Source organism: Haliotis rubra, unplaced genomic scaffold (assembly GCF_003918875.1).
Source record: "Haliotis rubra isolate DU_JTF1 unplaced genomic scaffold, ASM391887v1 Scf20, whole genome shotgun sequence".
NCBI lineage: Eukaryota > Metazoa > Mollusca > Gastropoda > Lepetellida > Haliotidae > Haliotis > Haliotis rubra.
In genome coordinates, this window is record NW_025766003.1 from 253392 (window position 1) to 277363 (window position 23972).

Below are 23972 nucleotides of genomic sequence, written 5' to 3' on the forward strand. Positions count from 1 at the left end.
CGATAACATGGCCAGGGACTACGCCAATGATTTTACTTTTTGGGAAATAAATATATGTACATTCTGAAATTTGACAGTTTGATTAAAGGGAGGCGAAGTGTGCCAGTTATGAATGTTCAGACGAAAAACATTTTACTTATTTTCTTTGAACCTGAGGTCTCTGGACAGAGAGAGAGAACATTTCGACTAGGTATAGTATTAACGTACGCTGTTTCACAACGCTGCACATAGTAACAACTGGCGGATGCAGTAGAAGGGTCTTGCAGTAGTGTCTAAACACGGTCAATATAAAGGTCACGGTTGGACTTGTACACATATAACAACATAGTATAATACCTGTTCGATAATCCAACGTATTTTGTCTCTATTCTTTTGTGAAAATATTACCTGAACCAATTCGCTGCAATCACTTATTTCACCCTAGTAAAATTACATGACGTTTAAAACAGCCGTCCAATTTTGTTACATTGAGCGACAGAAATTCTGCGCTACATCAGTGGTAAGATAGATTGGAATGGTGACGCTGACGAATGGCTCCAAGGTATTTATCAGAACAGAACAAGGTGTGATGGTGCCCTGTTTTATCGAGGATGAGTATAATGATACTTTTTATGAAACTTCTTCAAACCGAGAGCATCATGTTGGTCATTACATTCTTGGGTGAACTGGATGATAAAGGTTGTTGACTGGAAGATTGTATCTGTGGTTGTGAGACGAGGGTATACCCAAACAGCACTATCCAATACCGAACTGTATTTGGCACGTGTTACACAAACACCAACGTCAGTTATGATTGTCTGTGGGAATTCAAGATGGCCGCTAACTAAACTTGAGCTTGGTACTGTAGCACTGAGTTAGACAGGGCACCCGGATGTGTGTTGTTCATGCGCAGAGCTGTCAGACTTTTGTTGTACCAATCCTCTTCGGGATTTTCCTGAAACAAGAGTTGGACGCCATGAACATACATCTTCACATTCGATGTTATTGTAACCGTATAAAGTAAAGGCTTCTTTTGATGACCAGTATTGATTTTCTATTCACATACCATTATATACGACTGAAAACTAGACAATCTAGAATAACTACAGCCACATGAAAAAGTCAAGCTTTCTTCAACCTGGTTTGAGTAGTATTTATCCTAAACATAATTAACAATAAATCAGAATAGATTACAACTGCATACATCGACATGAAAGCTCTTTTCAACATGTAACAGTAATCAATATAGCTTTGGCAAAATTACACTCACAGACACACGCACGCACACACACGAGCACCCCTTTATATTTAGGATGAACCACGAGGGGGGATTTCTCGGAGAAACGGTTGGTTCATGAAATAATTGAAAACCATCACTCCCTTTGAATATCAAGTTGGAGGATCTGTACATGGGCATAGTTGAATGATGTCTCTGGACGGTGGTGCTTACCATCTGGCTGACGAGGTTGTAGTCGGTGGCCATGGGGAACTGCTGCACCTGTCGTGGCATGGCCATGGATGCCATGTTGGAACTCGGCATAGATCCCATCGAGGAGAACTGCGCCATGGCTGGTGAGTAGCCGGAGTTCATCTGAGGGTAGCGAGTCATGGTGTTCATGTTTACGTTGGCTGGGCTGGGGTAGGCGTAGGGGCGGCTGTTGGTGGGGTAGATGTTGCGCATCATGCCGTTGCAGGTGGGTATGACGGGCGACAGGGACTTCGCCAGCTGTTTTTCCTGTTTGCGGTATTTAGCACGCCGGTTCTGGAACCACACCTGAAAACCAAGGAGCGTGTTTAGGGCGACCATTGGCAGGACCAGCAAGTGTGATGTAAGTCATTCAAACAATACCCGTTGATAGTTCATTCGTAAACGCAAAGTGTATGATTTATAGCAATGTGACATTGAATGGTCAAATCAATAAAGCCACAAGACATGTTTCACATCACTTCCACATTATATATATGGCCAGTTGACAGGAAAGTTTTCTTTCTCTATTTTAAATACCTAAAGGTGACATGCTCTTGTTTGGAAGCAGCAAATGAAAGAAAACAACCGGTGACATTAAAATATGAGTGGGTAGTTTATATCAACAAGGAAACCTTACCCTAAATTGAAAACTAAAGTTTAAATATGCGGATTCAAAAATATATGTATTATGTATTTATTGGGTATTGGCTTGTTTTCTGTTAGCAAGTTTTTATTTTGTTATTGCCTCTATCGTCGTAAAGAGACACGATAGTGGATAAATTACAGCTCACAAACCCTTAACGTTTTACTTCAGACATTATTTCGCAAACCATGCCTGTTTAAGAGGCGACTAACGAGATCGGGTGGTCTTTAATGCATGTCGTCGTATCCCATGTGTGTACCCCAATCGGTACACACGATTGCAGTCAGCCCAGATTATATTAATTACAGACACATTGCTGTAATTTTGCGGGGTGCAGCGTTAAACAACTGACTGAACAAAACAAACTTCAGAAAGCAAATTAGAAGTAGACATTTGTTTTCGAAATGACCATCTGCAACACGATGACATCGTAGTTGATATAATTTCAAGTGACATTTTCTGAATATTTCACATGTCATAATAATTATGTCTATATCTCGCAGGAAAACATCTTTGAGCCTTCAAAGCCCAGTGAAACTGGCTGTTGCAAAAAGTGTGACTGTCGTGTTTTGATGTCTGCTGGCTGTAAAGACAAAATCAATATGAGCAGCCGTAAGATGAATCGCCTTTTATATTAAACATCAACAACATCAAATCTATCATCTGTTAATGGACACAAATGCCAGGAAAAAGGACTTTGTTTTTGGTCATTTAGAATGCTCCTCACAACCCATCGTGGCGATGCTGATGAACAGACCACACGTTTTGACCAGCGGCACGAATCTTGGGGAGGCCACACTCTGACGGCAAACAATTCACGCTTCTGGTCAGAAGTCCAAAGGGCTAACGCCGTGCTCCCCACACCACAAACAGAAGCAGAAGTGTTGCTAATAGGACATGGAGCGGCTATGATTCAGGCTCGGGATGTCAGAGGGGGGTCCATTGATTCCACAAGCTAGCAGTTTCAGACAACTTGGTTAAAGTCCTCGGTATTGATTTGCATTATTGTGGAGTTGCCGCTACTCCACGCGAGACTGCCCCGGTCAGGAGGGTGGGTTAGTTCACTCCTTGGGTCAGAGGACGTAGCGTGATCTGTGAACAGACACAGCCCTCCTCGGGAAGCTCGCCGTCTACGAATAATGGACCATTGCATGAGAGATTCCTCTCACCTCATCCACGCCATTTCGTGGAAGTCGCCTCTTTTCAGCTCTTTGGAAATCTTGAAATGTCTTAGTAATCAAATTATGTTCGAAATTGATGTTTCCTAGTCATTTGGGTGTCTATTCAGCTTTTCAATTAACGTCCTTTGTAAATAGCTCTATTATGAGCGATAACTATGACCAATCTACACCTGCCCACAAGCCGGTCGATAGACCTCGGGACACGCTCCACGTGTGAGCACGTGCCAAAAATTAACTGCCGTACAGACGTGCGGTTCATACCGGTTGTAATTTATTTGATATTAATTAATCTAAGCAGATGTTTATGGTCCTACTTTCACATTCCTATACACTGATCGATATGTGGCCATTAAGTAAACAGGGAGGCCATTTGAGCCATTCCCCGCCAAAACAGCAATCCATCTCGACTTTAAGAGGCAAGCAGACGATAGTTGTGGATCTCGAGCAGACGGCTTGGGACTTGGCCCGCGTGCAGAGGAGATGTTGAAGGCAGGGGCGCGACCAGGTCTCGCGTGTTGTGTCATCAGAGAATTGGACACACAGTTGCCCGAAGACAGAAATTTGCAAGCTTTATGAAGCACAACACTCGCATTGAATTAGAAGTACCATGGCGAGGGGTGGTGGCTCATCGCGGTGGAAGCTGAAGTCATAATGTATTCCTCTCATCGCCTTCGCCGTCTCCTGAGAACCTCGGGCGTAATGAAAATTGACAAAGTCGCTAATGGAAAAGTCTTTGAAGATCGTGGCACTGCTTCGACGCTCTGTGTGCAAAATTCCCCCTCCATCGACCAGAGTCGTACGAGAAGAGCAAGTGTTCGTCATTTGCGAAATCCAATTTCTACTTCCCCCAAAGCATCAGGATTGCCAAATACTATCACATAGAGGCGATGCCAACTTCGTTAGAATCTAAATGCTCACAAACTCATTTAAACATTTTGCAATTGACTGCACCTACCGCGCTTGTTATGGAATTAATTTTGGCGAATTGTTAGGGTCGGATCGGTGTAAATTGTTTTAGTCTCGTGTGGTAGACGACATAAAAGATAAATAAGATTTATCATGGATACGGGGACTATTGATCCTTCGACCTCGCAGCCGAAAAATGATGCTGATTTATATTATATTCGTCTCGTTTGATGATGGCAAATCTGCCCCCCGACACTATAGGTTAGCAGTCACATATAGGAAGCCGGCCAAGCGCTTATATACCTTGTTCACAGCCAGATGGCAATCTACGCCGTATTTGTGGCGACTGATTTGGGAAAATCATTACGGGTTTATATTGGGAAAATCATTGAGGGTTCTCACAGATGTACTGGATCAACCTCCAACAAGAAAGGGAATAAAAATGAGATAATTTCATAAAATGGACATAACTAATAACATTTACCGTTAAGGTTCATAAGTCATCATCTATTGCACACTGCGTTAACCTTTCTAACCACGCCCATACAAACCAACACCAGGCGATGATACCACTTTGTGTCGGTCATGTATTATTTATAATTGGCTATTAGGGAGTAGTCTGCTATCGGAACTGCAGTCCTAGTCATGTGAAAGGAATCGTATAATATTCTGTTTACACTTCTGTAAATCTTCATTATGACACAAGTATACAAATTCGAAATGATGATACACAAGGAAAGGGTATCAAAAACAAAATTAGATTAAATGTTCTTGTAATGTTTTATTCCTAAAACATGTGTATAGATATTTTAACTCTTAAAAAGTTTATTTTCTAAAAACTTAAACCACATCAATTTTGTATTCCACAAACGAGTTCAACAAAGTCACCGTTGTCCTTCTAAATAAAACAAACAATCACACTTATTTCCAATGTAAAAAAAAGTAGAATATTTTTTTCCTAGAAAGTTAGTTTTCGACATTTCTTGTTAAATGTAGGAGATAAAATAAGACGTAATTGTGGACTTTCCATTAAACCCAAAATTGTTTGACGTTTCGTGATCGTTTTTCCATGAAGCATCGCGCACAAGAATCCCGTTTTTACAACAAAGAAACATTAAAGTATTAACTCTCGGTGTGCTTAAAGATATCGAAGAATATGTCAGGAAGAAATCAAATTTGATTCTTTCAGAAACTAAATCCTCAAACGATTCTGAATTTAAGTTCAATTTGTAGCGTGTTTTATAACGCTATTCTTTCACTTCATATGACGTGTTCGTAATGATTTCGTCGATGCTTTTTGGTCCAGCTTGAATTAAAAAAAACATCGAAAAATACGTTTCGATCGATAAACTCCAAAAAACAACTTGCTCATTTCTTTCGCATTTCGACCAAGGACTTGCTTAGGGCGCTCAGGAACTCACAATTTTCCAGGGGCCAAAAAAATGTTACGCGTCAATTTTGAATAAGTTTAAAGTAATAGGGTCGTCGGGAGAAATTCCGGTATGCAGGAAGCGATACTGCGCTAGTTTTAAACCCTGAATTTAAATTCAAAATTGAATTTTAAAGTACTAACAGTTTGCTTTAAATTACAGAGTCGTGAGTTAAGTAGTTGGGTTTATTTATTTCGAGTTATTGTGTACTGTACTAACGTAGTTTTCACTAGTTTGGGGCATGGTGAAAATATAAATGTAAGATTTCGTTTCTAAATTTGGTTTGTTGCCGTTTTCATTATGTTTCAGAGGAGCTACTTGTTAAGTTTTTGAAACTGTTTATCATCTAACTGAATGTGCCATGAATATAGACTAATTGCTACAAGATCACAGGCTTGAAAAAATAGTTCACGAAGCTCAAAAGTATTAATGTGTGTTTTTAAACGCATGTTTGAACGACTAAAAAATCTAACGTGACTAATAATATGCAGATAACATAATGGCAACACTCTTACACGAACAGATTTGCATTTATCATTGCTCAGGAAAACTCGAAACTGTTTTGTAAAATATTTTACTTTTTACCTCAGATCTTTCGAGTTTTAAACGTTGATGTTTTATGTACTATATTCTTCATCTGTACCCCGAAATCCTGGCGTATCATACGATCTACTGTCATATGCTTGTACAATATATTCGATGTGTAGAAGTTTCTGGCAGTGCATAATTACTCAAATAGGTTATGCCATACAGGTATTTTCTAACAAACCAACCCAAAACCCAATATTTTCTAAAACAGAACAGAACACATTTATACGTTAGAGCATAACTTTGAGTAGCAGTAATTTCAGAAGCATGTCTGTCAAAGTAAAGACAACATTCTTCGACTCATGAAGGCATAATATTACAATCCTCTCATTTTTAGACACATTTTGCAAATGAATTGGAGTGAGTTATAATGGATTCACGTCGCGTTTAGAAAATATTTTATGGCGCGGGACACAAGAAATGAGATTCACGATTCGTAACTTAATAGGAATCGAACCGAGGCTACGGCGCGACTAGCTAACGCTTTGTCCACTAGCCTATACTTTACGTATTTTGAGCATCTTCAAGTAAATCGACAACGTACGGTTGTTTTAAACACATAAAAATCTTTCATACTGAAAAATGATAACATCAACGTCTAAATAGAAAAACAAAAACGCAACGCAGACTGAACATATCCATCAATTTTTGTTTACAAGGATAGTGTTTGCCTAGTGTCATGAAATAATCGAATTACATTAAATTTGCTTAACAAGAAAAACAAATTGGAAAATACGCTTATCAGATTAGCCTAATTTATAAAATAAGAAAACATCAGTTCCAAATCATGAGAAACCAAATATCGGTAATAGCGACCTCTCCATCACACAAACAGTTCAATTCTGAAAATTCTCTTATTAGATTGCCTTCGTTTAACATGAAGCGCACCAGGGACCACAGTATTTGTGAAGTTTGAGGATAACAAATCAAATTTTTCGACAGTTGTTCTACGGGGTTCATTTTCGAGTGTCGGACATGCTAAAACCACGACACCCACCCATAAGCTAGAGAACTATTAAAGGCCATCTGTAACCCGAAACCAGTAGTCCTCTCAGGACTAAAAGTGTCAAAAACCCGTCATGCAAAACAATCGAAATTGTTCGAGCGCTTTTTTTCATGAACAAATATGGCCAGAGGCCATCTCCTTGCATCTCCAACTTCACACACTTTTTACCAATCATCTCAGCAGTAATTACACCTTGTTGTTATCGTTAATCTTTCTCTCTAAGTTTACCAGGACAACAGACGGATGCTCAGCAAGAAGGAGAGCCCGTGAATTCCCACCAGGTTCACCCTTTCATCCAAGGACACCCAAGGACCTCAATGGCTTGCACTCGGATCCGGCAAGTCACAGCCAACCCACGATGACTTTTAATTGACGATAACGAGTCTCCCCAAACTCCTCTCACTATTAACTAGACTGTTCCCAGTGCTACTTTAATTCCTCATCCACCCTACCGTGGAAAGTGATTAAAAGGGGTTCCACAAGAAATCAGTCTCTGGTGTTAATCGCTGGGCTGGTAGATAATAGGCGCAAATAGTGTAGTCCCAAATATGGCGCCCGAACACCATGGCATATGCCATGTGTCCGAAGCTTAATTAATTTGTAGCAATGGGGCGATATTTGTTTACTGTTGTGTGCCTTGTTAACGGTTCATTTTCATCGTTAAAGTGACTGGACATTTCTTTGATCTTGTCGGCGTTTAAATTGTCATTAAGGACATCAAGACCTTTGTACTTGACCATGTATATAGCGTCTTGACCATTTTTGATACGTCATTAAATTTTCATGCCACTTTCATAAACCGCTATATTCTTCTGTGTGATGTTCGAGTGTCGTTTACATTACATGCCGATTAATGTACTGTTTCTCCCAAAAATAAGAATTGATAATTTACGAAAGGGTATTATAGCAATAGTTACAATCATAAAACCCATGACAAACGGACTAAAAGACATAAAAGAGTTCAACTGAGTTAAAAAAAAGCACCGAATTACCGAAGTATGTAACTGAAATGATTTCTATAGTTGACGCTTCCCAATATCGAATATAGCAATCTACCTTTTAAACAGTAAAACAATTAATAATGTTTACTTTTACATATCAACGCAATGTACATTGCTATGTAACGGACCGGAAGTTCTGCGATAGTTCACATACAATTTTGATTCAGTGTTTTTTAACACTTTCATCTCCGTCCGAGGTTTTACGTTTTCTGTCAAATAGTCTTTCTGTTTTAAACAAAAACTTTAGTTCAACATTAAATTTGTGTCATACATATTGATACTTAATCTATATACTTTAAACATAAATATAACAGCATCATGCCAATTATTAGGTGGCAGTGATATATAGTAGAATAATCCGGTGTATTGTACTTGTACATGTCTGGTCTTCTCCTTTAACGGTAAATATTAAACAAAAGCTTTCAGTTAAAACATCTATCCAACCATTTCATCAGTTTTCCTAGATGGAATGTTTAGGAATATCAAAAGTTAATAACAATGTGAAAATGTGAAACAAATAATAACCGATCCACGTATACCACAGGACGCTAAAACATTAAATTACTTCGGATGAATGGCATATTTCTTGGAACTGAGTAACTGCGGATTTGTTTTTGTTTTTGTCAGACTCAGACATATACATAGTGTCATTTGCCGAGAATTTCAATATATAATACGTGCAGGCGGGAAATGTGAAGAATTCTAACATTTTCATTCAATGAACCAAACATTGAACAACAGGAAAACCAGGATTGATTCCACAACCAGACAACGGTCAAGTCCGGTCAGCCAGACCAAAGACAGCGGTCTGTCACCTTGGCACCATTAATGGAGCCGACAGACTGTCCACCTTGGCGGTTCAGTCGGATGTTAGGCCTCCTTTGTAATTAGTAGCTCGATGTGTAGGGACCGTACTTAAGGCGGCGCACCTTACAGCTATTTGGCACCAGCCTGGAAGACGTGTTTAAGACAATGGCCCTCACACATGACTTCTCCCCTCCTTACCATCTCCCCATCTGCCGTACAGTTAGGCTTGCAACGCCCGGCAGGGGGTACCGCGAGGGGATACGCTATGAAACGGGACTCTCTTCATCGGCTCTAATTGAGGGGGATGTCTCTTGGAGAAATATGATAGACGGCAGGGATGATGCCTTCCCTTCTGTCATGACTTTTATCCCAGATATAATTTGTCTATTTTTGCAGTTGGAAGCGTCACCTTTGAAAACGGGATACTGGAAGCATTCGAATCATTTATAGCAATTCTTTATTAGAAAATTTTCAAAATAATTTTTGTAAACACTGTACATTATGTCATGATGATATCCGCATCTTCTTTATTGTATTCTACCCATCAAAAGTTTAGACTCACTCAAAGCATTTACTATATGTTATGTATATGTATGTGGTTACATCGAAGATGAATTTTCCACAAATTTTGAGGAACCAAATGCAAACCTTATGCAGATGAATTGCATGAGGATCATGCATTAAATTTCTGAAAAGCATGTGCAAATATCGTGCATGCGAACAGCTGTGTTGTGGTGTAAAGTTTTGTTAAGAATTCGCCAATTTTCACTGAGTTGCATCATTTACTGAACTCATGACAATAATCTTTTCAACGTTACGAATTTGCTTTACAATACATCACTTCATGTGTAAACAGTACCTTTAAACAGTATGGAATATTTCGCAAAATCTAGTTTAGAACAGCTGACTGAAGTAAGTGGCTACAGTCTAAACTTTTAATGGGTAGTATATGACGAAACAATATTTCAAATTTATGACAAATATTATAGATACCAACTTCCTTTATTTTACACAAAATGATAGAAGTCGTTATCCAATTTGTCATTATTTTAAAATGCTAAAATGCTACTCAAAGAAGTTTCAAAATTATTTGACAAATATTTATATGCTCCTTTAATGGGAATATTAAACATTTATATAATAACGCGAAACATGTTATCGTTCATATGGTTCAAGCGAAATAGTGCCTTCAGTTTTATGTACATGTTGATTCTCATATATATATTTGTACGTTGTCTCTTTTAAAAACGGCTGTGTACATAAAGAAGTTAACATAAGATGTTTTACCAACTGCCTCGATGCAGACTGATCACAACGACAATCACTCATTGCCTTACAAATCAAATGATGATCTACTGACGTTTTTTAATCTAACAACATGTTCAAATTTATTGACAATCTCGTAACCAATCGCTTCTAAAGTAAAACAGCGCGAGCAGTCAAAGCCTTGAACAGTAATCGAATTTATAACCCAAAGTCGGGAGAATATCTTAAATTAAGTGGGGTCAGTACAACTACAGCTACCCGTAGCGTTTGGACAAGAGAAAGAGAGGAGGGATTCTATAGTCTAATTTTATTACTAGAAGTCAAACTCCGCTTCTGTCTCCTTCCAGGATCAAGGACTGAAACTGCGGAATAAAAAATACAGATTTGTAAATAAGATTTTCTAAAAGTCGCGGCATCTGTCACCATCAATATTCCTCAGAAGGCCCCATTAGTGCGATTATAGCATCACCATGCCAAAACGGCGCAAAAACTTTTGACATTTCAAATCCTCAGACTTAGCTAACACGACGAAGTTTCAAATTCTCCGACCACTTTTAATGGCACCTGTCGCTACCTATATACCTCTTTTTCAAATCTCATGAAACTGTACACCACGGATGCACCAGGTGTATCTCGTTTCTGCAATGTGGGATGGGTTTTGTAATAGACTTAAGTAAAAGACGGAGGATTACGGTCTTGATCTGCCGTGTCTGAGTGAAAATAGTCCATCTCCCTGCGTCCTTGTTCCACCGAGACAAAAACAAATTCATTACACATTTGGACTTCTTTCTTTGGCCAAACTTTACTTTAATAGTGACGTTAAAAGTTGAAAAAAATGGCTATTTTTTTCACGAAAATAAAAGCTTCCGTTGGTATTTTTTGTAACAGTATTATTTAACAGTATTGAATGCTTATGCTGTTCAAAAACATGTATACTTACATATTCTGTTGTTTAATGCACATTTTATTATGCATATTTTATGCATTTAAAATTATCGTTTCGACTTATAGAATAGGAATAGATTCATACACAAGAACATTTTAAAAAATGGGTATTCCTAAATGTAACAATGCCCTCTAAAATTAATTTTATCTGATTAATTAAGTGACATTAGTATACGAACAGTTCCGGTATAGAAATAATTCATACCATTGTCGCTTACGTCTTGTTACATCCATAGTAAGGGGCGTAGCTACCATTATGAAAAAAAGCCCGGGCTTACACATGATTTTGAAAATGAAAGTTGGTCAAGCTCTCAATACTATCAAAATGTATAGCTTTGCAACCTATCGGGCTTACACGAAAATATTGGTTTGCTACGCGCCTGATAGTATCATGAGAAACGACGCTCAGAGTTGCATATGAAACGACGCTCTAGTAGAATACTGGGAAATACCCATAGTAGCTTATAGAACGACACTCTTGGAAGCACGTAGAACGACACTCGTTGTATCACATAGAACTACATTCGTGGAAGCACGTAGAACGACACTCATTGTATCACATAGAACTACATTCGTGGAAGCACGTACAACGACAATCGTAGCAGCATGTAGAACGGCCCTTATAACCAATAGCTGGTGAGATACACAGTCAGGTTAGTGTGCCCCTGTGTATGTCGATATAGTCCTGTGAATCTAGGTGCTGTGTTCACGACGAACACACTGAATCACGAGTCAGTTATTCACGTCCTTAAAACCTAAACTATATGTTGTTTCCCGTTTCAGAGCAGCTAATGCTTTCATAAATTCGCTACTGAAACAGCGTGAATGGACTTTAAATCTGCCATGCTCCACGCGGCATTGACTTATGTGAAAGCGAAAATCATTTTCTTTTGGTAAATAACATCTGAAGCTAACTATTACTTATTCCTGAGACAACTGGAACAATTATTTTTGCAATTCAATAAATTAAAACTATATTTGACTAAACATGCATTTGGTCATAACGTGGTTATGAGTAATTACGGGTCTAAATCTGTGGAAAATTGGAAAATCAGAGGTATGTGACGAAATTTGATTTCAAACCGAACTCGTAGGGTAGACTATTATAATTTCGTTACTCATGTCTGATTTTTCAACACAGTATGTTTATATCCATTCTATCATAACCGCGTTATTAAGATTTAAAAAACAATACATACTGTGTTGAAAAATCAGAGGTGTATAACGTGATAATATACCTCCGATTGACTTCAATTAACCAACCACAATCCAGTATTTACTGTAATCGTGGTAGAATTGAAAATATATGTTTTTTGAATTCGCCTTGGTTTATATGAATATATTACATTCAAAGTCAAATAAGATATGGAACATGGACGTTCCCAGGTTTTACATAAATTTCCCGAAATTAGCACATTCTCGTAGTCATATAGCAACAACTCGAAATGAAACCTTCATATGTCGTTTTGGACATCTCAACCAGAAAAACCTCAAATGCATTACATGAAAGAGCAAGATTGGCATGGAATCTCAAGTTTAATTCCTGTAATCCGTATTAACCTTTCAAGAAAATGGCGTCGGATTTAGGTTTAGGAAATGGGGATTACGCCACGGTATCAGGTACCCAACACGACGAGGGACAGATATGGGCCTTGCGAGTGTCGGAATCCGCTACAATAGAATAAACCCTCGTTAAGAGAAACCCCCCAAGGTAGAACAAGGTGGGTAGCTGGTAATAAAAACACTGCAATGGACCAGAAGAGGTCGTTGATGATTACATTATTGTTAATATACGAGGCTTAAGTGCCATTAATGACTGCCATCGAAAACTCAGGATACATTACTGGTGTTTAATATAGAGGAATATTAAGATGCCGCTTCGGGCAATTCACTGAAATAAATCCGGGTTTCTTGAGAAAGCAGGATGGTGATGATAAACCGAAAGACTTTTGGTACGGCACTGCCGAGTTGGAGTTACTTTGTACGGCACTTGCGGTTAACATGGATGATCCTGCAAATGTGTCCTAGTCTTTGGTCTGAGTTCTTTGGGATTAAGTACTAACTATTTATTTATACACACATCCCATGAAAATAGGTTCGCCTTATTTTTCGGACATGAATCCAGTTACTGGTGAATTGAATAACGCGTTCTAAATGACTTGATTTAAATGTGACATTTGATACCGTGTCACAGAGGTGTAAAGTGTGAAAGTGTAAGAAGATTGCGGGACACAAAAAACCCAGAAACTATTAAGGGGGTATTTAGTGCATGAAACTGTCGTACGTTCACATAAACAGTGTTTGACGAATTGCTCTGTGACAGAACATAATGTTTGAGAAATTATTCATAAACACATATATTCATATTCATATTCAAAATTGCTTGACGAATTTACATAAACATTAGGTTTGACGAAATAACATAAACATTATATTTGACAAATTTTACATAAACTTTGTGCTTGACGAATGTTACATATACATTATGTTTGACAAATTTACGTATACAATATGTTCGACGAATGTTACAAATACCTTCTCCTTTGCGAATTTTCCATTATCATTCTGTTAAAGAATTTAAAATAAATATTCTGTTTGACAAAAGATTTAGATATCATCATTATTTTATGCATTTGTTGTTTTCTCATGTGCTCATAAACGAAATTTCAAGTAAGATATCGCTATGACAGTAGCACATGACAAATTAGGCAACATACGTACATGTGCTCTAATATCTTAACGTTTGGAAACCCTACATGAAGCCCTTGTCTGGCTAATGCATAAGAACTTTCAAATATTTATTGATAAGTGTTTGACGCCTCTATATCCATGCAGTATTTACAGTAATATATGAGATTTTGAGAACAATGCATATCTATTAACATACTAAAACAATTTGTATATATTTTTAAATGTAATGATGTCACCATTTTCTCATTATGTTTTGATACACGAGCCTACATTTACTCATCAGATACAAAAATGATGGATGTCCTAATTTGACTTGTACTTTATGTTCCAGAGTTGTTGTGACGCGCCTACCTGGTATGATGATCTCTATTTCTATGTGATTCATATACACAGACTCACGATGCAGTAGGAATCGTATGGAATCTGCTCTAACTCACATTTCTTATGAAAATGAAAAGGGTTTCTCGCTTTTGTGTACTAGCATCACGGTTCAGTGTAACGGTTAACACCCGTGAAGGTCCGGGTTAGAATGTGCCTTCAGTAACCCATGCTTGTCGTAAGAGGCGACTAACGGGATCGGGTGGTCAGGCTCGCTGACTTGGTTGACATATGTCATCGGTTCCCAATTGCGCAGATCGATGCTCATGCTGTTGATCACTGGATTGTTTGGTCCAGACTCGATTATTTACAGACCGCCGCCGTATAGCTGGAATATTGCTGAGTGCGGCGTAAAACTAAACTCACTCACTCACTGTAACAGTTAACGCGAGTACACAACATGTTGTGGTTCTGTGTAAATATGCTAGCTACAGGACTGCCGATTGATCAAGCTCATGATGTCAATCACTGGATGTTCTTGTCCTCATTATTTACAGAACGCCTACGTACAGCTGGAATATTGCCGAGGGCGGACTCACACAACAAACAAACAACAAACAAAGTCTATATGGATCCATATTCTGGGCAACACAGCTCCTGTATCGTCGATCATGTTTAGGGTAATTGTGCTTTTGGTTCCAGCTTCTCTTCAATAATATTAAAACGCATTGTTATCATATAATGTTGACATTTCAATGCAGATGGTGTAGTGTAACTGAGTGACTTCGGTTTAACGTGGGTTAACCGCATTACTGTTATATACACCATGCGCCATCGAGGAACGTCATCGTAGATGTTGACCACTTTGGTGAAATCCATGAGCAAGAATCGGTGATAAGCGATAATCTTGCATTCCAAGCCCCGGTCACACGATTGTGACGAGAAGAACGCGTGAGACATTGCACAGCCAATTCTGGCACTTATATGACTGGGCCACCCATTTTACCATTTTGGAGCGCAGTTGGTTTCATCAACTGTCAGATCAATGGCACCAAACTGTTTTCTATTGCTTGATTGTATCAAACAATAGTTGCTCGTGTTGTCGTAGCATGTTTAAACAATACTGTATTCACACAATAATACGCACAATAGCTAGAAGCTTACCTGAATTCTTGCCTCATTAAGTTTGGTGATTCTTGCCAGTTCTTCTCGACAATATATATCAGGGTAGTGGCTTTTGGAAAACGCCGTTTCCAGTTCCCTTAGCTGCTCCTGGGTGAAGGTCGTTCGGTGACGTCGTCTTGCTGGAGTTGGGCATGTGGCTGCAGATGGGTTATGTCCCCCTGAAGGCCCTGACCCCGTGGATGACGAGGAGAGAGGCGAGATGCCGGGCGAGCTGCTTTCTGGTTTGAGCTTCTTGAAGGCACCCTCCTGCCCTGAAAGCGAATAATGGCCTGCGTTCATTGGCAATGGTTTGCTGATAGGTATACGGTTATTGGCTAAACCATACTAATTCACTCTCTTACATGAGACTAGTATTAACGTCATTGTTGTGGACATGTCTTACATGCGACCATAACATTCACGCAGAGCGAAAGCATGTTAGTGAGATGTGAAGTTTAGTTTCATTTTTTTCACACAAGTTGAAAAAATAATGTGGGATGCATTCCTCTGTTTTGATTTGTACTCTGTTTTTAGAATTTTGTTTAGTTGAACAATTGACATGTATTTGCACGAGTTTGCGAAAGGTGTCACCCGTGGGACGGGCACATGGTATCGCGGGTATTATTCGAAAGTAATTCAGAAATACCTACTTATAATATAGTCGGAATTGTACGATGAACACTACTTTCAGTAAATATTTCTTAATATTTCTTAAAATGGTTTAGTCGATTATAGTAAATCACATTCAAACAAAACCTGCCACATGAACAAAGGAATTTGCCATGAAATAATCAACAATAATCAATAGATTACTGTCTTGAAATCCAAGCCCTTGACCACTATATGACAATAGAACGGTCGGTCCTGTACTAAACATCGACGATTAACGGAGTATATCTCAGTATGTTAATGATGAACAGCGGGGAGATGAGACTCCAGTGAGAATCACTTGCCGTTAGACACAATGAACTAAACTCTGAAGCAGAACGTTGCTTCATACAGATCTCATATAATGATTTTTCTACTTACTTTTGTCTTCGTCTCCGAATACTTGTAATGATACTATATTTCTAACGATGGGATTTTTACGTTGCCATAACGTGTGGAGATGTTGTACATATACTCATGGAAACGAATACGGGAACACATGAAAGTACAAGTGTTCCTTTATTCTTTTCAAGGTTTCTTCACACGGTATGTATTGCACTGTAGGTGAAATTCTGGTAATAGATAAAGGAACACTTGTACTTTCATGTGTTCCCTTATTCGTTTCCGTGAATATATAGCGGAATAGAAACGAAATTCATTTCACTATTGGTAATGTAACAGGAAGTACCACAGGGCGAAGGTGTAGCAGTTACTAGAGCTATTCCTTGAACATTGCCGTACACAATGGAATCTGTCTAAATCTGTCTGCGTTTAGTATTGATATAGGTCGGACATAGACAGCAGTCCGGTGTACACAAACCTAATTTTAAACAGCGCATTACACTACATCACAAGTTTAACTTAAACAGGTTTTGTTCTCGTAAGTAATGTAAAAAAAATGAATGAAAACATACAATCATAGTAACAGGTATGTCATGTCTTACGTGGTAGACAAATAGGGCTGTGTATTGGCAAATAAATTGTATTGCAATATACTGCGATTCAGGTACCCATATTGCGATACGTATTGCGATATATTGTGAACTTTATAAGTCCCTAAACATATATGTTATGGTTCTGATAAGAGCAATCTCAAAATTAGGTGGCACAGTCATGGATTCTATTTTCCTTTATATATAGAATTGCAGTATGCCGTTTTGTGATTGAGTAACGAAAGAGAACATTTGTTGTGAATGAAAGTATGTGTAGATTTTAATTTAAACCATAAAGATAATCAAAAACTTCATATATGGTTTTTTACCCAATATACCGGTTCTCAGAAACAATATTGCAATACGTGTCGTTTGAAAAGCGTATTGCAATATAACGGTATACCGGTAATACCGTGCAGTCCTGTAGACAAATATATTCAGTTACTAGTATAACTACAGAACTGTAAAGGGCTCCAGATAATGTTTCAACATCAGGAGTACGTACTCCTTATTTTTTCAATATATGAGTACTGGAAAACAATAAGAGTACATTTAGAGTACTGAATCGAAGTTAATGGTGTATCATTAAACTTGTGCTTCGTTTCATATATGCATGACAGCATTGCTACTCTGGTGTAAACGGTCAATAAACAATTAAACAATACTTTTTCAGATAAATATGTCTGTAAATGATTCTAAGACTGTGCACAATTGCTGGAATATTGCTAAAAGCGGCGTCTAAACTCAGTCAGTCTAAATTATTTCCTACCGTATCGTGTATATTTTTTATCCGTAGCCCTGATTGTACTTTTGTGTTTTCATGAAAATATCAAGGGTTTTTGCATTTCTTAAACATCTACTTTGTGTTGAAGAGCTGCTCAACACCCTGACGAAATTCCTCATGATTCGGCGATCGTTCCTCCCAAGTCACGTACGCATTGACATCTTACAATATTAGTTCTCAACACCAAGGAAATCATAGAAAGTCCATACTTTGAAATGCTGTTGGAACATTGCTGCAATCCTCACACAATCATAAAAAACAAGTAGTACATGGCATGAACGACTTTTTTTGTCTCGAACATATTTACTGTAACATGACCAATTAGACGTGTTCTATTCCATGTACTTCCACAATTATTTAGAAATCTATGCCACAAACAAATGTGTATAATGTATGCACCAGTCAATTGAAAAAGGATATTTTTACGAATTTGTTCGTAATGTTCATTTTAATTTAACAGAAATATCGAAAATGTAAGATAATGAAATATACACTACCATGGAAATAATAGAATAAATATAAGGTTTTGATTCACGTATAATATTTGCAGAGACGATACCGGGTATTTGGATATAAAGTCCTGTATACTTCACACATAGCTACCACATCACAGCTACCAGAACCCAGCACAATGTCACGATCATATACCAGCGGTCGTGTCATGATCAAGTCAGGTCACTGTCACTTCACGACAAACATTGATTTCATCATTAACAGATTTCAACAAAAAATTCAATAATATATTCGTTGATGTATTTATGATATTTGCTGATAGATTGAACAATATATACCGACTAACCGCTTTTTGTGAATTATATATCCTTTCTTAATTTAAACTCTAAAATATTATCATTTCGCCAGAATATTTTTTTTGTAGTTGCCAAGTTTATGAAATATGTTGTGGCACTGAATATTATTCACATTGAATTATTCACATAATTAGTCTCATTTCGATATTTTACAACATCATTTTGCGCATACTGTTTTCCGTATAAAATGTATCAACATACTTGAGTCAGTTAAATATGTAACTGACTCTTCTCAGACATAGTCATTATCACACATTTCATTCACTCCGTCCTGTTGTTATTCTTCCTAGAGCGACACTGATTATTTACTAATTAAATATGTTCACAGTTCTTAGCAATTACTGACAACGAAATATAAATAAAATAAATGTAAATGTGTCAATAAAATAGAAGTATCACAAGTAAGGATGAGAATACATGCAATGGTGCTTAAAATATTTAGAATTGAATTACCCACATGTTACAACAGATCATAAGATATGTACACATGAACTTCTTAAACAATTCGAAACGCGATACATCTCGCTTTAATACAAGCATTTCTATCCATGTGCCCTCAGTTGTCTGAGCACAGATCCCCCGACCCCCGAGCTCTGACCTCGACCCCCAAGCTTCCTACCCGACGCTACAGTATCGAGTTGTCCCCAGTGACAGATGGGGACAGGACCTTGTTACTGGTCGAACATCACGGACACATAGCGCTAAATGACCACAACAAAGGCCAAATACTGAATACCCGTAATCAAATCTGTCTCATTTGTCGCTTGCGATATTTGTGACAGTTTTCATGTGCTTACGACTAATTACTGTTCACGGTCCAGCCAAGAGAGATTTATATGTAGCCTCTCATGGAGTATTTGGAAACATGTCAGGATTAGTACGTATATAGTTACTTATGTGTTCTGATGTTTTTCTACTTAATAACATTCATATCAATAAAGGCAGGGTTGACTCTATTTCGACTTTCCTCTCTTCACGACGTTTCCGTACAGAAACTTGTGACGCGGCTGTCGTACTGACACATGTATGTTTCAATGAAGACCAATGAAGGGTGTTGAAATCCATATGACAATCTTACCTATAACATGTTTGGGTTTTCATCTGATACAGATATTTGGCCACTATTCGATATTATCGGACTCGTACAATGGACTCATTTATCAGCAGAGATATTTATGACTATTGAGAAGTCTTTTTCGCTTTATTATTATTACTAGATATAGGGTAATATAGTGCATTATTATCTTATTCTTCGAAAATGAATCGTTATTGACACGAAATGTTGCAAAATAACATGCAGATAAAGGTTAAAACATCTAAACATGGGTTTCATTATACTCGTGTTTTATGTGAACTTACAGCATGAATAGTGCAATGGTATTCTCTGTATTTGTAGAGAGGCTACTATTTAACTCCTAACCATTATTTAAATTTATATCTTAAATAATGAAGCTTTGGAGCCACAAACGTTTGCAAAATCTGTTCTCAGGAGGGTGTGATATTTCATGGAGTAGTTTTTCTTTACCAAATTTCTTTGATCATTATATCAATATGCTTTGGATCAGGGCAATATTTAAAATATGGATATGTTAAGATAAAAGATAAACATTATTTTGGTTAACACTGTACACGAATTAAACTTTCCGAAGTCTGTGTTTACAATTCACATGTTCCGTAACTGATATCTTGAACACTATTTGAAATACAAATGTTTTTATTGTGCCGTTTTCTGTCCATTTTCTGATGTTAAGAAATAATTTCATACGAAATATAAAACAAATATGTGTGACCAAACTTTTTTGATTAAATTTCATTAGTCTTAACTGTAGATTTAAGCTCATTAAATTTTAATGTATAATACACAATATGTCTGACTTGAAGGAAAGAAGTAATAATTAAGAAAACAAATAATATTCGAATTAGTAATGTCAGATATCTCAGAATCGAAGGAATGTTTGTCTCTTTACTCCAAAGTATTTTCAGCTAAATACGTAATGCTCACGTTGGTATTAAATGTGCTAGAAATTTGCGCAATGAATATCCAAATTTAACTCCTATATAAAGTATACACAAGAATTTTCCTTTCCGTTTTCCAGCTTCAATTTAAAGGCATATTCCTGAGTTTTGGTATCATTACTAATTTGTTCGTTGCATGTAATTATTTTCAGGTGGAGGTGCAATATAGAAATCGGTACATACAAAATTACAATATGACATAAAGAAATAGATTACACAATATATCATTTTTCTTAACAATGGTGCAAACACGTGCCGTGACTGTATTGCTAGTAATAATATCTTTAAGAGGGAATATTCCAGATAATAAGGGGTAACACACCCAGGAAACGTTTAACACTTACATTTAATAATATATAAGGCGACACATTATATCATTGCCGTAATATTGTCACGCAGTCTCACACTGACGTGTAAACAGATGCATCTTACATAATTTCTTAGATAATATCCCGCACTCGAAAATCTCAGCGAAGAGCACTTGAAACTAACTAGTTTTACTTGTCAACACTTAAGAAACATACAACAATACAAAAGTGATAGAGTCATTTCCGCTAACATCACTCTCTCGACGTGTGTCACACCCCGAGGGGTCCCCCCTCCCCTCCCGACCCCACCAACACACTCCTTATCCCCTCTCAGGTTACACGAACGCGTGCGAACCTTTAGCAGCACGCGCGATCGTTTTGTTGTTAGCTTGTGGTAAAGAGGACTTTACTTGACTGTCGCACTCCCAACATCATTGTTAATTAGAAACGGCGTGATAATACCTGGATGGCTGGTAGTGGAATTTTCAAGGAGGGTTTTGTGTATTTTCGTATCGTTGTGTCACTGACATGTATACAAGCCGTGATAAACAATGATATCTGAATGTATGTTAGGTTATTTAGTGTACCAGATGAAAACAGTTGGCGAAAGGTTTCCAATGTGTCCGAATGCGTTTGGAATTTTCTTTTATTGTTCACGGCCCTTAATACTTCTGAATATCTGAGAATTTATAAACCACATAGATAATATTTTATTAAGGTTCTGACTGTATTTGGAATTGTCTGTCTATTGTTCGCGGTTCTTCGTATTACTGTATATCAGAGAATTTATGTTCCACATTAATAATATTTCTTGTAAATGTTCCTGTTATTTTTGCCAGTATATAACATACTATACGTAGACATGGCATGATCGTACGACAAAACATTTAACATAAACAAATGTAAAGTTTAAGGTATTGATGAAGCGGAAGCAGTGGAAGACATGTCTTCGTATGGTACACTCGTGATGTAGTTTAGATTATTTACATACATGAATGATGACAGCACGTGTGGATTTTATCTTGTTTGTTCTTTCAACTGTTCAAAATGTTTCTAGCATATGTACCGAAACATCGTTTGAAAGAATAAAACACCGAAATTCATAAGTCAACACTGTTCATAATAACTAAAGAGGCAACATCTCCACCCTTCTGTTATTATGATCTTTATGATAATAATAAAAACGAAAACAATTCAAGTTTCTGATATCTTCATAGTATTTATGAAATACTTTAGGAAACTAAATATGTAAACATGTACAAACAGATTTACTGCAACTTATGTCAAGAAATACAACTCACTGTGAATTTCAAAAAGAATCAGAACTATATGCACGCACCAAGCAAATAAACGGAAATTCGCAACAAAGCGAAAATATTTGTTCTTTTGGAGACGGAACATGCGTCTCATGGTGTGTGTTTTTCAATTATTTCTATGTGGTACACATTTAAAATATATAAATGCTTCTATATAAGGTATATATTTGAATACATATAAATGCTTTTTTAAATAACACAGGTTAGCTGAAAATAAAAGTTAACAATCATCGTGTTCATCACACAGTTTTCTCACAAGAATGAAAGATGCGGGCTAAACTCAACGTTGAAACTGCGAATCAACGAATTTACAGAGACCCGTGGAATCAATTTGCTGCTTTTGTAACATGAATACATACCTATAACACACAATCAGTAGAGATTATAAAATAGTATTTCAACTGTGTTATATGAGAACCATCGAGTAGTATCTGTTTCTACGGAACGATATGATTGATAGAAGAAGCAAGGTTTGCACATGATTTTTTCCCCTGGTTTATGGAACAAAATAAACACCTGACATACAATCAACAGTACAACGGTTCCAAATTGTATTGTATATTCACGTGTAAATGAATAAACTTGAAAATGAAAGTGACACAATACCAAATGCAACATTTAAACATCTTTAAGCATTACAGTATAACGGTATACATCAGAAGGTGTACCATGTCAAATATCAGCATACCTTGTTTCCGTACAGCGATATATCGGATAAACAGAGAGATTTCAGGCCATCAGAGCGAAATATAACGGTTTATATCCACGCAGTTTTCACGATCTCTGCACGGCAACTGTTTTGCATCCAAATGGTAAAACTAATTCCAGAATGTGTCGCGAAACATTTCACAAAAAAATACTGAACGATTTACCGCACTCTGAGATAAAACTTGAAATTGAAACTGATACAATGACATTTCAAAGCTGTCGACAACTCGAATCGAATAATGGTATAAATTTAACGAATTTTGTAAGAGAAAAAATAAATTTGAATATTACCTCGTATAGAAATATGTCCGTATTCGGAAGACAGAAATTATTGGTTCTCTATCTTCCACAAGTTGCACGTAAAAATACCGGAGGAGATAGAAATTGTGTGTGATTTTCATCAATAATTAAATATCACTTTGAAATTGTATCGTCACTAGTGTAAAATGAAATTACTTAAACAAGTATATTATGTTACATTCATTAAGCGTTTCTCCGAAGCCAGGTATTTGATAACATTCAATCTATTCGATTAGGTCGGACGCTCACAATAGCTAAGCCAATTATTAAAATCCGATTTTCATCGCGCCCAGCTGTAATTTTTTGTTTGAGAAATTAACACGGATAGAGCAACAAAAGTGATTTGTTTATTGTGGGACCTACCTGTGGGGTCGGGGAGCGACCGGGGGGTGGTAACTGCAGCGGCGGCGTCCATAGAGTACAGACTAGTGAAATCGTCACACTTTCTCTTGTCGCGGTCGTCAGAGGTAGGGACTCTTTGCTCTTCTGTTAAGGCCGACATTTTCCTCCGATATTTCAGACCTGTTCAGCTGAAGGGGGGATCTGTGAAAAAATTAAACTGACTAATGTAATTTACTTTCACGTACATTTATACCGCCTCTTGTCGTGCGCCGAAATGCCGCACGCTCACAATCAATCAGAATTCAACAATAGTGCCAATGATTCGTCGCACGCGACTATGAGCCGTTCTCGCTTTTGATTGGTTGGTTTTAGGCTCCTATGGTTTGCTAACAATGTGGGCGGTACCGCGGTGTTCG

The 23972-nt window shown here is 37.5% G+C and overlaps 1 protein-coding gene across 1 annotated transcript; it reads right to left on the minus strand.

Moving 5' to 3' along the window:
* Positions 1-738: 738 nt before the first annotated feature.
* On the minus strand, positions 739-23716 carry LOC124275515 (homeobox protein unc-42-like). Its single transcript, XM_046711094.1, has 4 exons — positions 23578-23716; positions 15394-15665; positions 1442-1753; positions 739-934 (listed from the first exon to the last, which is right to left on the minus strand). The coding sequence occupies exons 1-4, from the start codon at positions 23714-23716 to the stop codon at positions 824-826; spliced, it is 834 nt and encodes a 277-aa protein (XP_046567050.1). The 3' UTR covers positions 739-823.
* Positions 23717-23972: the final 256 nt, after the last annotated feature.

Excerpts from the sequence above, each read along its gene's own strand:
- LOC124275515 (XM_046711094.1), bottom strand. The coding sequence starts at position 23,716 with ATGTCGGCCTTAACAGAAGAGCAAAGAGTCCCTACCTCTGACGACCGC. Across the intron at positions 15,666-23,577 it reads GTCGCTCCCCGACCCCACAG|GGCAGGAGGGTGCCTTCAAG; the intron begins GTAGGTCCCACA and ends ATTCGCTTTCAG. Across the intron at positions 1,754-15,393 it reads TTAATGAGGCAAGAATTCAG|GTGTGGTTCCAGAACCGGCG; the intron begins GTAAGCTTCTAG and ends CTTGGTTTTCAG.